This window comes from Bombus flavifrons, chromosome 10 (genome assembly GCF_040668555.2).
Source record: "Bombus flavifrons isolate JBK064 chromosome 10, iyBomFlav1_principal, whole genome shotgun sequence".
Lineage (NCBI taxonomy): Eukaryota > Metazoa > Arthropoda > Insecta > Hymenoptera > Apidae > Bombus > Bombus flavifrons.
Window position 1 is genome coordinate 6,172,807 of NC_138451.1, and position 17,088 is coordinate 6,189,894.

General features: G+C 39.7%; 3 protein-coding genes across 3 annotated transcripts in view; all 3 read left to right on the forward strand.

Annotated features, from left to right (window-relative positions):
- LOC138184570 (uncharacterized) overlaps positions 1-15,588 on the forward strand; it is a 181,573-nt gene extending 165,985 nt beyond the window's left edge. Inside the window, exons 6-9 of the transcript XR_011174344.1 lie at positions 5,912-6,609; positions 6,695-7,038; positions 7,184-7,503; positions 15,519-15,588. The gene's annotated coding sequence lies outside the window, so the exon portion shown is untranslated. The remainder of the gene's footprint in view (positions 1-5,911; positions 6,610-6,694; positions 7,039-7,183; positions 7,504-15,518) is intronic.
- Positions 9,031-16,731, forward strand: LOC138184382 (uncharacterized). The gene is made up of 3 exons (XM_069122264.1): positions 9,031-9,447; positions 15,519-15,586; positions 15,852-16,731. Exons 1-3 carry the CDS (start codon positions 9,324-9,326, stop codon positions 16,407-16,409), a joined length of 750 nt encoding a protein of 249 aa, XP_068978365.1. The 5' UTR covers positions 9,031-9,323; the 3' UTR covers positions 16,410-16,731.
- Positions 16,070-17,088, forward strand: part of kl-2 (dynein heavy chain 2, axonemal kl-2) — a 39,354-nt gene continuing 38,335 nt past the window's right edge. The window contains exon 1 of the mRNA XM_069122671.1: positions 16,070-16,194. The gene's annotated coding sequence lies outside the window, so the exon portion shown is untranslated. The remainder of the gene's footprint in view (positions 16,195-17,088) is intronic.

A 17,088-nucleotide genomic window follows, 5' to 3' on the forward strand; every position in this document is an offset into this window, starting at 1 on the left:
CTTGTTCGTTACTAAATAGACGAACCGTTAATAATGTGCTGCTTCAGATCAATTTCCTGAAAAACCAATTTAATTCCTAATGAAATTACACATCGCCAAAAAGTGGGCAACAGTTCGAACACTTTCGAACCGTGACGCGCAAAGGATCGAACAATTCACTTGCTCGTCAACAGAACGGTAGATTCCGCGTGAAATTCACAATGTTAGCACGCAGGTTACACCATGGACGCTCGTGTACTTCGCGAACCGTCATCAGAATTCACGGCCAGAGACCCGTATACACCAAACTGGTCAACGATTTTCGGAAAATCGAACGTACTCACCGGAGGAACGAGTTCGAGCAGACCGTACGTGTACCGGTTATTCCGGTGGTCATTGTTTCCGTTGAATTCGATCAACGGGCACGATCGAGAAAACAGTTAGTCCCATTCCCATGGCCAGCGAACCGATTCGAGAGAGTGCAAGCTGCACGAGACAGCGGAAGCACTCGAGGAAATCCCTCGATGCCGGGTCCTGTCCGGCAATCGATTGCCGAAGAAAAGCGTTGCAGGAGAGAAAGATGCACGCCTGTCGACAAACAACCGCGGACCTCCACGATCAACCTGGTCTTGCCACTCTTTCGCCCTCTGCCACTCGCTAAATTGAAATTCGATTCCACCGCGGAAAGAGACCAGTTCCGTGTCCCGCAGGATTCTCTCCGAGCGTGATATGCCGTGACAAAGATACTTTAATGCGACTGTGTTGAGATGAGCCGTGAAAGAATGGAAGTGATTGTACAGTAGTTGGAATCGTAATCGATAGGCGATAGTTGTAATCTTGGAAAAATTAAAGGTGAAAGACTTGATTTTAGAAAATCTAGAAGATTAATTATTATTTTTTAATTTATCTTTTATTTATTTATATTATATATATTTATATGTATATATTAACTGAATTTATTATTTGTATACCAAGGACAACTATAACGCTTGGCGATAATAAAATTTATTACGTTTACCTACGTATTTATCTACGTTTGATTTGTAGATTGAAGTTGCATTAAACGAAGGACCTAACAAAACGAGTAAATATAAAAACTGCATGTTAATCCGCGGCGGAATCGGCTCATTAAATCTTCTACCGTTTCATTTCCCGCTTGTAAATATTTCAGCAAGCGGTATAGCTTCAACCATCCGAATTTAATAAGCATCTCGCTTTTAAACGCAACAATATTTCAGTGTTTCAGTTAATCACTAAACTTAATTTATACAACCATCCCTCCAGCATTTCGTTATCCGTAACCAACCCGGTTTCCGGCCAACGAAGCGTACTTTTAACTCTGATACGAGAACCATTGATACACTCTACGTATTTATGCAAAATTATACTGTGAAGAACGTAAAAATAAATCTTCGATTTAGTGTTATATTTACTAAATTACGACGCTGTTCAGAGATCTTCAAAACTACTCTTTTATCGAGATTGCAGATATTTATGAAGATTCGTATCTTTACAACTAAAGATATTCTACATAAACGTTCCACGTCAGATCTTTTTATTTAAATTACTTTAAATCCATGCAGTTTCGAGGCAAAATATAATAATAACCACCCTAAGATTTTTTAAAAGGGGTGTACGTTCACTGTAACTTCAATCTAGACGAAAAGCTTGATACTTTCTATGACACGGTAATCTCAGAACAGGATTTTCTCATCCTCTCGTCTTTCTCTCTCTTTCTCTTTGAACCATCCTGAGGGAAGCCGGCAAGGAACATTAAAGCTGTTTTCACATTGTCGTTCGTGGAGGAACTCTCCGCCCGAGTACTTGCCATGGTAATCAACTAGAAGCCACTGGCTGGGTCCATTCCAGATTGCCCCTCGTTCAATTAGCATACATACGATGGCTACGCTCGCTTTCGGTCGCCTGCCGGCCCTTCGACCTATTTTCTTCTGAAACAGAAGTATCCCCCGCGCGTTAATTGATTTGACGTGTGTTCTTCTTCCTGTTCTTCGTGCAACGCGTTGTGTGTTTGGATTAATTTGGATTAAGCTTCCGAGCCAACTTCGTTGGTTCAATCCGAAGTTTCGAGTATCTTAAAACCTGAACACTTTCGACTATTTTAAAAATTCGTTCAACTTCTTCGTTGAATTGATAGACAGCAATATTTGCAAATGATTCGCAAGTTATATCGATTAGCTAAATAGACATAGTATAATCATCTATAACAATCTTCGTACACTTTATAAAAAGACAATTTTCATTTAAGAAAATAACGACAAGGAAGAAAGGTAGATTATTTGAAATCCCTAAAAATATATGCATATGATACATATAGAAAGATTTACGCAGTTTTCACTTTGGTTGTACACTTTTACTTTTAAAGACAGTCTTTCAGAATGTTTCTTGATACACATCAAGGTGTCTGTATAAAAAGACACATTAATACAAAAATCGCAATTTTCTAAGTGTCCGACCATTTCGACGAACTTCGCCTGCGTATTCGCCAGAAGCTTGTGCTTTTGTCAGACGAAATATAGCAAACTGTTCCGCCATTCCTAGTCGAAGTTTTCATACTTTCACGAGCCATTGGGACCATTTGTTGGTTCTTCTGGAATTTCAAAAAGTTTCGCTGTCTACCATGGTAAAATAACAGTCAGAAACAAAGAAGAGACGTCTGTCGATGGCTTTTAGCGAACCTCTGGTTAACTGAACTATCGGAGTTACATAGTAATTTCCATTTGCCATTGTTACCAGGCGAATAAGATTTTCAGTGATTCACCGTTTATCGTTTGTATACGAGGTGTGGCATGCAAAAGTAAGACAAAAATGTAGAATATAATTGCTTCATTCATTGTCCCGTTTCGGAGAATATTAGGTTTGAAAAGTTATTTCACCAACTTGGTTAGTTCCAGATTGGAGAAAAGTGGATAATCGACAGGAGATTATTTTATAGACGAAAATAAGTAAAAAATGGAATTGAACTTTTTTCGTTTGAAGCTTCGTTCTAGTGAAAATCGAGTTCGTATTTGACGAATGTTCAAACTGGATTTTGTCGAAAATCTAGCTTTACATGAAAAATTCGTATTCTACGTTTTTAACTTATTTTTGTAGGATAATCTTTTGCCAATTATTCATTCGTATCTCGTTAAAAGTCCATAAATTCCAAATTCATATGCGTTTGATAAACATTCGAACTTGATTTTCTCGGAAAAGCGATTCAAAGTTAAAAAGAAAGCTTTGCTCTGTAACACTTTGAAAAGTACAATACGCAGTTGAACGCGACTTTAAAATTGAAAAAAGAAGAGACGATACAAAATATATCGACATGACAATCTCATTATACAGATTTCCTGTAAAGTACAGTTTGCCTCGGCGGAAATTCGCTAATCGTTTTAAATAGCCCATTATTGATAATTTGGATTCGATGCTGCCCGAATAATTCCACGATATGCGTTTAACATTTTAAATCGCTGCGTTACAACACACTTCGCGTCACTGATAAATTCCCTCGAATGCCCCATTCGATTGTTTCACAAACCCTCGGTGTTTATCCCATCGCGACCATAGAACATCCTCTTGCGACAAAAACAAGAGATTGCGGATGAAAGCAAAATGACCTCATACATGTACGTATATCTTCGAATTAACTTGGAAAGCTTACGTAAATTATTTCACGATTTTTATTGTATTTATTCGTTCATAATTTGCCCTTAATATGATTTCTCAATATGAGATTTTCCGGATTAAATTCTAAAATGTTACGAACTCTTTGCCGAAGTGAAATCTCACGCATGTTTCTCTTTGTGCATTTGGGACTGAAATTAAAAGTTAAGTGTGTAATTTACAGATGATTTAATTGATATAACTCGTCCATATGTCTGTACGTGTATACGTATATCTCAAATGTAGTTTAACCTGTTCTTATCTATGATGAATAACAGTGGAAACGTTGACAGAAGATTGTAAGGCACAAACGATCTTTATAGGGCAATAGACAACTAGTAGGAGGCGTGTATTCGCCCAACCCGATTAAGTTTCGTGTAAATTTCAGACTGATCCGTGTACCCGTGTCGTATTTCATAACTCGTTGCCCGTACACAGTTCTCGTTCCTTTAATTTCCGCCTTCCTGCTTGGCCCCGGTACGATATATTCGCAGTTACCTCGCACCACAGCAAATTCATCTGGCGGCAATTACGAAACGATCTCTAGCAACCGATAAACCTTCCGCTGCAAGCCGAGCCTTGCATGCGTTCGGCTTAATGTAATTGAATCACGAATGAGACGATGAAAGAATAAAATAAAAGGAAAGTCGAGGAACAAGTAATATCATGTTTATTGTGCAGATCACGTTCAACCTATCGAGCATCGTGAAACATTCAGAAGGACAAGCTTAAAATTTCTCCGACCACCTTGCAAAGTAGTTGTTCTAACCACTTGTGTTTCGTATGTGTACAAGAATTAAACATTTTTTTAGCTTTGTTATATCAAGGTCCTGTTGCTACACGCACAAATGTACAGAGTATTTTTTTTTTTTTTTTTTTTTTTTGGCACTTTAGAAACTCTTACAGAAAACTAGCCACGATTTTCCAGGATTCTCTTTCAGTATCGTCGGCCAAGAGCCAACCACAGGGAGGAAGGAATGGTTTCCGTTCCCTCGGTTCATTGCCGAACATTTTTTCCGAAAGATCCATGTGCGGTCAGAAACATTCCCTCAGATAGGACCGGCGGCCTTCAAGGAATGTCTTTTTTTATGCTGCTCCAGCTGGCAGAGGATCGCTTCTTCGAGATTTCTTCCGGTTCCGATAAGCCAAAAGACTGATGAAGCTTCGAAAACCAAGAACAGATCTACCACTGTGCGATGGGAAGCTTCGTAGATTCTACTAGTATCTTTTGCTCCATCTAAGATTGACAGAACCATTAGTACGTCAAAAGAATCCTTTTTTGCAAAATTGTTGACGGTTTTGTTAAAACGATTCGTGAATTTTTAACTCTGCATCGATAATTATAATAATTCTCGGAGGACTTTGTTCTTTTCATATTTACAAAACAAAGAAAAATTTCGAAATAATTCTTCTTGCAGAAAACTCCTCAATAATCGTTGGTAATATAATAACATAATCAATATTCATTGGCTTGTTTCGTTGAAAGCTCGATAAGCTATTGGTCTTAAGAAAACTGGAAAACAGTTAACGAAAAGATCGTTGTCCTAACTTGCACGTAGCATAAGAGTCGATTCTTATTAATTGTTGTAAAGAACGAATATTCATTGACTCATAGAATTAATGATACCTCGTTGAGGGATAAAGTCGTTTGGTCCGCGTGTCTGATGTTTTAAAGGCTAAAGGGGAGCACGCCACGCGTTAAATGGACGACGGAAGAAGATGGAGGATGATGGATAGAAGTAGAAGCCTCGATGCTAAGGTGTTTCGTCCCGGTGATAAATAGCGGTGCAATAAAAGTGGGCCGAGTAATTCGGATGCCACGTTATCCGATCGTTGCGTTAAGGGAATAATAACCTGACTGGGGTTGCACAATGGAAAATGGAAGTAGTGGCTTTGCAGCTTCGCAGAATTCGTTTTCGATATAGCTCGGTTCACGAAGAGAAAGACAGGAAAATAACAAATAGAGAGACTGGAAAATTCTCTTCGATCGTTAAACGATTACTAACGATACTGTGGAGATCTTATTTCTCCTAGGAGATTTTAAAACAGGTTTTAGATAATAATATACTAATTTGATCCGTTATTAGAGAATTCCAATAAATAGACAAGATAAGACAAAACAATTCTGTTATATAAAATCACTGAACAGCACGAAATAAGCTTCGGTTCTCGATTCCGTACGACGACTATCCACAAACACGCTTCCTACGGTATACATTAACCGAGAAATTTATTGCGCGTATATCTTACCATTATCTCCAATTTTCAGATAACCAAAGTATCGTGTATATAATGCCGATCAATCGAATACCACGCAAAACGACGTTCTCTGCACGGTACTAGTAAAATTGCTCGTTACAACGATGATGGAACGACAGTCTCAACAGAGAGAAAAGGAAGTCGATGGAAGAAGAATCGGTGTGGGACTGGTAGACAGGATGAAGGGAGGAGCTACAAAAGGCTGGATATCATAAACGACAATGAAACTCCCGAAGGAAGCTGGAACAAAGCGAGATGGTGGCGGTGTATACGTGTGCAGCTTTGAAAGGACAGTGACGACGTACAGCGTGGACGTTGGATCGAGGAAGGGAAGAAGGAAAGAAAGAAAAGGGCAGAACGACACGCCGGGGATCGCTCGAGTTTCTCTGATCGGTCAATAACGATTTCCCGGGAATATAAATGTCTCCGCGAGCAGTCGTCCGGGTTGTTCGATTCGGCCCGTGTCCGGCATTGCCTTTTAATCTTGTAGCTTTGCCTCTTTTAATCTCGTTCCATCGACCGGCTGCACCCTTCCATGCCGCTCTTTCCCGTCCACTCGTTCATTCGATGCAATTTCTCTTTTCGTACGTACGGTCGAAATCATCGCTCATTCGACTGTACGAAAAAACCTGCTGGTTGCATGAGAATCGTTAATCTTGACGGATGAACCGAAGATGGAACATCGTTTCGTGTAACGATTGGAAAATAGTAATTATTCCATGTACAATTGCGTCTTATTTCTGTTTATCAAATTAATTTCATTGGTCGTTTTCAAATTGAAAACCTGTTTCAGACATAGAAAATTCAAGAACAGTTTAAACATAAGTTAAGTCTAAGAATCCTCAATTCCTGTACTACTGTACCATGTTCGATAGGAACGCGACAAAATTCCAATTGCCTCTTACATTCTCGCCATCGATATTCTATCAAACTTCTACAGCTCTAAATGCACACCAAACTACTGAAACAAAAATACAAATAATACATTTACTAACATTTTCTTCGGTCTCCTTTTATTAACGGAGAACGGATTCGTCAGCCAGATGAGATCTTCAACGGAAGAGAATTCGATTCTGATCCGAAAACTTCAATACCCGGAACGATTCTTTGCTTTAGCCGAAAAAGAAACTGTTCTCGGTGAGTGAAATCGTACCTTAAAGTACACGTATTCATACGTAACTTCGAATCTTCTTCAATTTTTCCGATGATATACCTCTAAACGCCTCGAAACTATACTATGCGCAAAGCTTCTTCCGGTTCTTCCTCGAGCTATCTTTTACAGGCTTCGAAACGATGTATCAGTAAAGAGAAAGATTGCAGGGAAGATTTGGAAGAGTAGGTTCGTCTCGGGGCAGACTGAATTTCCTCGAGGGAGAAATTGTTGCAGGCAGCAGCCTCGACGGTGCTTTCATCAGCGACAGATTTTTCTCGTCGAACGCTAAACTTGCGGGGCGAGGTGTGACGCGCGTGCGAGGATCTGTAAAGCTCGCTTTTGTCACTTTCCCTGGCTCGTGCATCGAAAATCCACGCCCTTTGACGCCTCTGAAAAGTTGCTGCCGACAGCGATCAGGTTCGACGGGCAATCGACACCGATAATCAAAGGTTCGTTCTTTTTTCCTTTGCCACTGAACAATTTTTACGTAGAACGCAAAAATTCAATTACACCACCTGGACCACTCAAGCTTGCAACATTTTTCTTTTTTCTTCCGCTATTTTTTCTCTGCGCGTTTAGAAGTAACTTAAACAGCCAAGAACCATTCTACCACTTACGACGCACCGCTATTGTTAGAAAAATGAAGTTTCTGTACGCGGCGCTTACTCGATAACCGCAATTTATGCTCTATTATAAGCAAAAGAATAGAAAATAGACGGAAAGGGTGAAAATACAGAATTTTGAATTTTAGAGTAATCCGCGATGATCGGAACACGGATAAAAGTTCGATATCGCAAATATAGAAAAAAGAAACATTCGTATCGGGACTGAAAACGCAACGTCCATTGTTCCCCTATATTTCCGGTTATTTAAGCTTATCATTGGCCCGACGATTCCGTGGGATCATGGGAGATGGATCAGGATATTTAGAGTGGCGCATCAATCTCGCATCGAGCTCCCAAATGGCCGTTCGGTTGCTCGCAAATCCACGTCGTTTCACCGGCCGGTGCATTAAACAGGATTTATATTTCCTCGAATAGGAGCCGATGGGATCGATCGGTATTGTCGACTGAAAGTAGCGCCATTTTGCATCTTATTTAGGGGAACCGTGCACATGTGAGCAATTCGCGATTCAGTAAAAAGAACCACCTCTATACATTTTCCAATTGGTTCCAAATTTTATCAGTACAATTACGGCAGCCGTGTCTTGTTACAGCGCGAATAAAAGTTCAAAATGTTTTGTATAATACATACAATACGAGCATAAAGATTTTTCATGATAAGTATTCAAATATTTTCGTGAACCAATGTATCCACCACATTGTAAAAAATTCTACTGTACTCTGTTTAAGGCATTGAGTTTACGATATTTCCATTTTTGTGTGTCTTCGTCCCATTAAGTTTCGATTTTATGAATTCTTCGTTGGTTATTACGGTTTGCACCGCACCTCGCATGCAGATCTACGATATTCTGGTTGAGTTTACTGGTGCCGGTGCAAGGGATCGGCATCCGTATACCGGAAACGATAATCTCAGAGGGTGAAACCAAGTCTTGTAAATCCGTAGAATAACACGATGTCTGGTTGTGTCGTTGCGTTGAGGAGGGTCACAGGATTTTCTACGGATAAAGGATATACACTGGGTTAGGTTACGCCTCCGAAAACGTTAAAGCGATTAAAAGATAGGACTCTGAATGGGAATTTAAAAATCAAACGGTTCGGTTGAAGAATATTCATTAAAAATTCATTGCATTCAGCTTTCAAAACGCAAATAACTTACTTCCACTCATCTTAAAGACGTTATTTATTACGAGAAGATGGCGCAGACATTGCTAAATTTTCAAACAAATTTTTAGAAACACCATTCGTAACATTACTTTTCTCCCCTTTTTCACTCAATGTAACCTTTAAAATCTCTATAATCTTTAAATTCTGTTCGACGAAATAGCGAAATTTCAATCGTGAATTCAGCCACGAAAGAATTCGCGGAAAACGAGCGGAGAATCCGAGACACGCGGTGAAGCAGCGACAGAAAGTCGACTCTCGATTAGGAGGACAGGCGACGATCGAGTGAGATCCCATCCGTCAGAGTGGTTCTCAGTGGAGAATCGAGCGACTTGGCGTGGCTCTTGACAATATCTACGGCAAGAAGGAAACCGACGAAAGGGTTCGGTGGATCGTGGTAACAGTCGGTCGGGTCGCATAAATCAGCTGCACGAGACCCTCGAGCGGCAGAGGTGTCGGGGCCGGCAGGCCGAGCCGTCAATAAAATGCAAAGTCGGAAAGATAAAGTTAAAGATAAGCCGCCCTCGGATCCACACAGAGAGTACTTGGACGCTGAGTCCACCGACGAGGAGGAGAGACAACGTAAGATTTACGAGAAAAATATTAAAGGCTTCTTCTAGCGACTCTCCTCTGCCATCCAGTTTCTTCTATTTTCTACATTTCTACCTTCCGCTATGTAGCTCTCCTCCCTTTGCCAATTCCTCTAGTTTCCCTGTATTTTTCTTCCGAATTTCCTCCCCGATTTTCTTATTCTTTCCGGAGTCTCCTTTATCTCTTTGGTTCTTCAAACCTGTTATTCCGCAATGAATTATCTTGAGATGTTGGTATTCGCTAACCTTCTGTACAGTTTTGTCGCGTGTGATTTACGATATATTAGTTGGGTATTTGAAAATTGATATTAATATATTCTTTTGACGAAATTCGATGGAATTTTGATGGAAGATATTTAAATATCGCGTAGAATTTGTATCAGATTTTATGGAAAATTTGTAGTATTTTCAAGATTGAAAGATGATTATTTCATGTACATGAATTTCCGAGAAATAATGGAATGCTGAATTTACGTACAACTGCCCCTGGATGGATATGCCGTTGTAACACTCCAGTCGGCATACTTGTAATTCTCAACGAGAATTAATTGTGACGTATTCAGTAATAAAAAAGAAAATTAATGAGAAGAATCAAGATCGGTCAGTACAGAAAATGTTTTTCAATCAGAAAAAGTTAGATCTCGTGTAGCAGTAAAGAGCACGCTATAAATGTTAAATCTCAACTGAAATATTTAACTACATCTGTTCCATTTATCAGATACATCGTTCGTTTTAGTCTTTTTGAAACTGAAATTCCAATTTTAAATAAGTTAATCGTAACACGAATATTGCGCGACATTATAAAGTAAGAGGATGAAATTAGAGAGAACAGTTTAGCAAAGATTCTTCGTAAATTCTTTTTCGCTGCGCTGGAATTTTTATTACGATGTAAGTGAAACTACGATGAAAGTACAGCAATATCGAGCCGCGAAAATGAAGAGTGGTAATTGGCGGAAAGGAACTCCACCAGGTCTAATATTATGTATAGCTCGCTTCTCGATGTTCAATTTACCGTTATTAAATGCCCGATACTCAAAACAAGTAAATTAGAAAGTTTTGTTTTTCTTAAATATTACTCTTCTTCGGTCATTCCTTTATCCTGTTGCAACACCTTCTGCTTTGATCGCTGTAACTACTTTATGTACTATATTTTCAGTCACAAAAGAATTATTATAATTAACAAACTTTCAAGCTATTTCAAATATTTTCCTATATTTTATAATTCGCCCCTTTAACCCTCCCCCCCCCCCGTTAAAATCGTTTAATTCCGCTAAACTTTCTTATACAGTGTGACACGAAAGAAAGTTAGAGTCACTCCTATCGATCATGTACAACAAAACGTTATATCGATCGCATGTGCAAAGATCTTAAACGATCGACGTTATTGGTTTTATATTATAAAGAAAATAATATATATTTTTAGAAAACGTGTAATTATGTAAAGATGAAATTTTAGATATGGTGTTCTTCGTTTATGGCTCCCTTCGTTCACGTATTTAGTAAGATTTTATTGAGACAGAAGCGTTTAATGGAAGGTCTAAGACTTTGCTCGGCCTTGTAGCCCTAACTAACAGAAACTGGGGAGAAAATCGTTCGAACGAGTCTGACAATGGGGTAGCATCGATACGAGTGCGCCAGGGGTTGAATTATGACGCTGAAGGTGGCCGCTCTGGTGGACGATTAATCGGCGTATCCGAGTTCCTAATTTGTCTCCGGATTTATGGTAATTCGAGACCCGTTTCTCGAACCGATTCGAAGGAGAAACGTGGCTAATTCGTCGCTAGTTTAGAAAGTAGGTAAACTGGATAAACCAATACCTGTCTGTCGAATAACGAGCATTCGAATTGTGAGCACGGGGCTTTATTCGAAATATCCAGCGGGTGTCTGCAAGGAGATTTAGCAAGCATAGGGTGGTGAGAAACGGAGGAAGGGAGAAGGTTGAAACTACCCTGCGAACAATTAATGTCACGGACTGGCTGTGGATGATCGAGGACGGCAATTCGGCGCCGAGGACTCGTCGCAAAATCGCCAATGGGATTTAATTTCATATTAACCCCTTCGCAGTCGCTCTTCGTAATTGAGGGGATGAAATCGTGAATTACGTAGGTGCTAGAATCTTTTTTAGTGCGTTTGAAAAATTTTGTTAATCCATAGTTGTTAACTTTTTTATTTGCATACATTTTAGTCCTATCTTATGATAATTCTAAAATGTAGAAGATTACTCTAGTACCAGTAGCGTTATTAGTCGTATTCAATGTAGAAGTTTACTTGTTTTTCCAATTGAAACGTAGTTACACAGTAGGTAATTATTAAATACGTATATCTATTTATTTCTATTACACCACATTAAATATCTGGGTATAGTGTATTTCTTGTCGTATATTCCAAGTCAACAACTTTGTCAATTAAGTAGACGAGAAATGAAGCTGCAAAGTTATAAAACTCTCATTTACAAAGAACTGACACATTCTTATATTACGTTTTCGTTCTTAAATGTCAATTTCGATTTTATCACAAAAAGATCCGATTTTATTCGAAGGGCGAAAGACTGAAATCGATGCTTATTACCTCGGACCCAATAACATCATTTTAAGGAGAATCATCTATGGCTAATCTCTAATCAATCTAGAAATAAACCAGAAACGAATCTACAAAATCACAAATATCAATTGCAAAAGAATAAACACATTGTTCCTGTCGTATGTCTTCGTTCCTCAACTTTGATCCTTCCCATCGCGAAAAAAAATTGGATTTTATTCCAGGAAAGAAAATTTGAAATCGTAGCTTGTTACACAGACTCAATGGCTAGCAGAGGATGGCAAAATAATTTCGCACACCGCGCAAAGTGCCCGTAATTACGTCGACAATGGTCGCTATGTCTGTGGCGCTCGCACGCGTGTTAATACACCAGCATGGTCAAGCAAAAATGTTTGCCACGATATTCACCGGGGTTCGATCGTGTCTCACCTCGGTAGCACCATGGTAAAAAAAAAAAGGAATTACTTTCGCGTTGAACGCGTAACGAAATTGTAACGGTTAATCCGCTGGACGAGAATTTTATTGCGAATCGTTATTGCCGTGTCCCTGCGAGCCCAACCCCCGACCAACCCCACTCATCCACCGATCGATACAATGTTAATGAATTTTAATAAACAGAACGACTGACTTTTCACGATCACCACTGGGAAATTCGCGTAATCGTGCTGCTAATCGAGTGGTTCACCTCCGAATAAATCCTCGAAAAACCAGGCCCTCCTTTCGCAAAAAATAATTAACATTTTCATCGCGATTTTCCGATCAGTAGTCGTGAATTTTAATGAAGAGGACATTTTTTAATCATCGCTGATAAATAATTTCGCAGCTAAATTAATTGCCGAATGAATAACTATACGAAAATTAGCCGCTCTTTAAAAAAAAAAATAATAAATATGTGGCGAAAATTAATTTTTTGAATAAAGATTGACTTCCTGTAATCGTCACTGAGAGATTCTCATAATTTCGCAGTTAATCCAGTCTTTATCCAGATAAACACTCGAAAGTCAACTATTTCAGATAAATTGATAAAAATCAAATATTTTTGCAATCGCAACAATTTTTCGCCAACATTGCTGTAAAATTCCTATAATCGCGTTTCTAATCAAATGACTGGCCAAATAAACCTCCGAAAATACCAACCTCTCATTTGAAAAAAAATGCAATAGAATTCTCGTATTTTTCATAGCATCGCGATAACGTTCCTTTCCCTTGCAATCGCAACGCTGGTATGAAAAATTCAATGGTAATTCGCCGATTCGGCGATGATCCTCCGTACTGACGGTAGGCCGAGCATTTCCATGCGTGTCGCGAGAATGTCACTCTCTTTTTCCGGTGAAAAACGCGGCTGGAACGTGTGCCTTGCTGTTCTTCCTGCTGGCAATACATTTTCCATTATCGGCCGATGCTTCGCGCGTATCGCGCATTCCGCGTAACGCTGCGCGGATTATCGATGTTCCGTGCGAGATCCGGGAATTCACTCGCGATGCTTTTTAGGAAAAAAAATGTTCAAAATGATAGCGATTAAAATTCGAATTGTCGCAGTTGGACCAAGCTGTAGGAGAAATTTTTAGAAAGAGGAAAAATTTCGAACTGCTGGTATATACGAATGGTATTAGAATCATCTTTTTGGTTAGATTTGCCTTCGGCTGAGAATGAAATATGCAAAATGTCTTGAATTTTTTAGAAGTTTCCAGAAGATAAAATTCGCCTGGAACATGGTGTTAATGTAAAATGAGTACTTGGCTCTGGCAAAAAGGATAATCCATTTGCAGTAGCAAGAAAAACGGGGAAGTATCTTAATTATAATTATGGAACTCACCCCCAAGTAAAAAAGTAGCAAAAAGATACTTAAATCTAAGGGAAGACAATCACAATAAATTAGAAGAAATGAAACAGTAAACAGGTTTGGCGAAACAATCCTGTTAAGACGTAGAGTATCGTAAAAGTCGGCAAGTTGAAACACTCGCTTGTGTTTTATGACACACGGACTGTCGAGCAGCCGAAGGCAACAAATTTTCACTTCCAAACCTGAAAAAACCCATATTCCAGCTTTCTCCGTCGTTACATCCTAAACACTATCCGTTCTCGCCATTTCCTACCACTTCCGTCGTAAAACAACTTGTGCAAATATTTTACAAATATTTGATGTAGAAGCCTTGTAAACAATACATCAGATGCAACAGAGGCATCGTGCAAACAAGATAAAATAAATTTCAGAAATCTTTGTTCGTTTTAATGTCTTTCTGAAGTATCTTTTACTTCACAGGTCTAGAATTCATAGATACGTAATCCAAAGTTCTATAATCTAAAGATTTAGAACTCGAAGTTCTATAACCCAAAGCTTTATGATCCAAATTGTTGTCATGAATTCGTGATTCAAAATCCAAAGATGAACCAAAAATCCGGTGCCTAATAGCCACGGTCGAAACACAACGTTCCCGCGCGATAGGCTCCTATTCAAATTCCTGCAGATATTTCCGCCCTATCATCCCTTGTGCAAAATAGCCAACAACAAGTCTTTGGATGGCGTTTGAAGAGTCAACAACCACCAACCTTCACAACCAAGAGCCTCGTCAGCAAGTGACGTGCTCCTTTCACGAATACATCTTTCGCGACTGCTGAACAAATTCGTGAAATCCTCGTGTCACTCGCATAGATCCAACGAAGGAAGAAAAGAGAAACGACGAAGAACGAAGAGTAAAAGGGAAAAAGCATACCATGAGGAACGTGACAGGGTTAGAATGTAAAATTTGTGAAAAATCATTGGCATGGAAAGCTGCGTGACAGTAATAAGTCCCTAATAATAAGAGAATGTTTCCTATAGCATAACAAAAGGAAAATGAGAGAGAGAGAGAGAGAAGAGAGAGAGGGAGAGAGCATCGGTACTATCTACATAATACTCGCTATCATAGTCTAATAAATTATGGCAACGTGTCCTCCCGCAGCGCCTCGATCACCCAACGTGTTTCCTCTTCCGCCGATTCACTAGCTGGCCGCGATTTATCGTTCCTGTTAGATTGCCAGCAGCGAAGTCGTATCCTGAGGGTGGCACAGAGGGTGTGGTGGGTTTGGTGCTCTTCTGGTTGTATGCGCCTTCGAGAAAGCGGGGCGGAGAAGAAGAGAACTAACGAAAAACGATATCGGAACGGACAGGAGAGATTCTTAGAAACGAATGTGTCCGATTTAACTCTCCCGTCGGATTTAAGAAGACCCATCGCGATCGCTACTTTCGATCGCCGTCTAACGAACGGTCTTTACGATCGGAGAAAATTTGGTCCCGGTGCAGAGTCGTTCTTTAACTCTTTGACAAGAAAGACTCGGGAAAATTGTTAGATACATGCAGTATGGTAAATTTGATATTTTATATAGTATCATAGATAACGCAGTTGTCGATACACACTATGGTCCTAAATTCACGTTACGATTGGATTTCACGCGAACACGATCAATTTTCAAATTCGATGATCTCGCGCTTCTGAAAAGAAACAAGTTAGGAAAAAATTATATATTTGGTGGAATGGATATTGACTGACACGTTGATATATTCTGTTTCAGGACACGAAGTCGATGAAGTTCAAGAGGAACTTAGACCGATCTACGATGAACAGGAACTGTCGAACCTGGTTAGTAGTTTAACTCGGATCTTAGAACATAAAGACGGATAATGATCGTGGAGAAATTTCTTAATGCACAATACTAGATAGATTATGGATAGATTCAGCCTTATCCCAAATACCAACAACTACAACCTTCGCAAAAAAGAAAATGATAATATTAATTATTAAAACTCATATCATAAGTAAAAAGAAAATCAACCCTTTGATATTAACATTAATCATAATTAAAAGATTCAGCCAATAAATGAAAAAAATCTTCCTCTTCCTCCAGGTCAACTGTGTGAAAGACATGACAACCTTGGGCGGACTAAGGAAGGAGGACTGGTCCTACTACTTGGAATTAACAATTCGAGAGTTCTTTCTAAATCCGAACTTCACCACCCTGACCATCTATTATTTATACAACAGGCTCGCTGCTTCTCTGTCGTTCCCTATTGTACCGGTATACGAGCTCACCTACTTCATCAGGGAACCACAAGAGATCCTGCGAGCGGACACATTTCGGGATCGCGTGTTGTTCGGCTCGGTGAACGATAAAGTAGAGCAGCACGTGCTGTCGGTTGTTCAAAACGTGTTGTCGCCGATCTTCCTCAAGATCGAAACCTGGCCAGACAGTATCCATCCAGAGAGGATTCTCGCCCGCTTTGTTCAGTGGCTTAACTCGTGTTTAATTAGTCGGGGAAAGTTTTCCGGGGAGCACGGTATCGTAACGATACTTCAACGAGCTGAACTACGAAACTTTCTTGTCTCCTCCTCCAGGACTTTCTTCTCTTTTTGCTCTCCTTCCCTCTCTTTCTCTCCCTTTCTGGTAAACAATCTGTGGGTGTAAAACCGCCAGCTATAAGTTTAATTGGGTAGCAGTGGGCGCTCTAGAATCTTAGTGGGCGAATGTCTCGCGTCAGTGGCGTTTTCCAAAATTCGAATCTACAAAATTCAGCCTCCTACTTGAGAGAAACTTGTCGGAAGCTTTTGTATAGTTTAGGTACGGAGTTTTCATAATCTTGCCACTTTGGGGTAATTTCGATAGCGATACTTTTAATTCTGATGTCTGAAATTTTCCACGTTCCTGAGCCCTTGAAAGTAGGAAGTTTCTAAGTTAATGATAGAGCTAACGCGGTACTTCAAATGATCAGGTTTCGTGGAAATTTCATGAATTTGGAAATTTGGAAATGGAAATTTACAACGACCTAGTTGCATAACTTTCTCTGATACTTTATTCGTGTCTTCGATTCTAATTTAGACTTTACTTATTTACGGCTCTACTATTAATAGGCACTGAACGACGATCCACTAATAGTTTGTCTACATCGAAACTAACAAATAGCTTTCAGTAACGAAAGAGGGTTTGGAACAAAGGACGATCGGCCAACATTTGCACAGTCTCCTCGGCTTAAGCTCGCAACAACCCCGACTTGACGACGTTACCAAGCGAATTTGTAACTTCGGCCGCGCAATCCCTGTTACCGCAGCGCGCCGCGCGAACTTTCGGCCCAGTGTCGACCAACAGA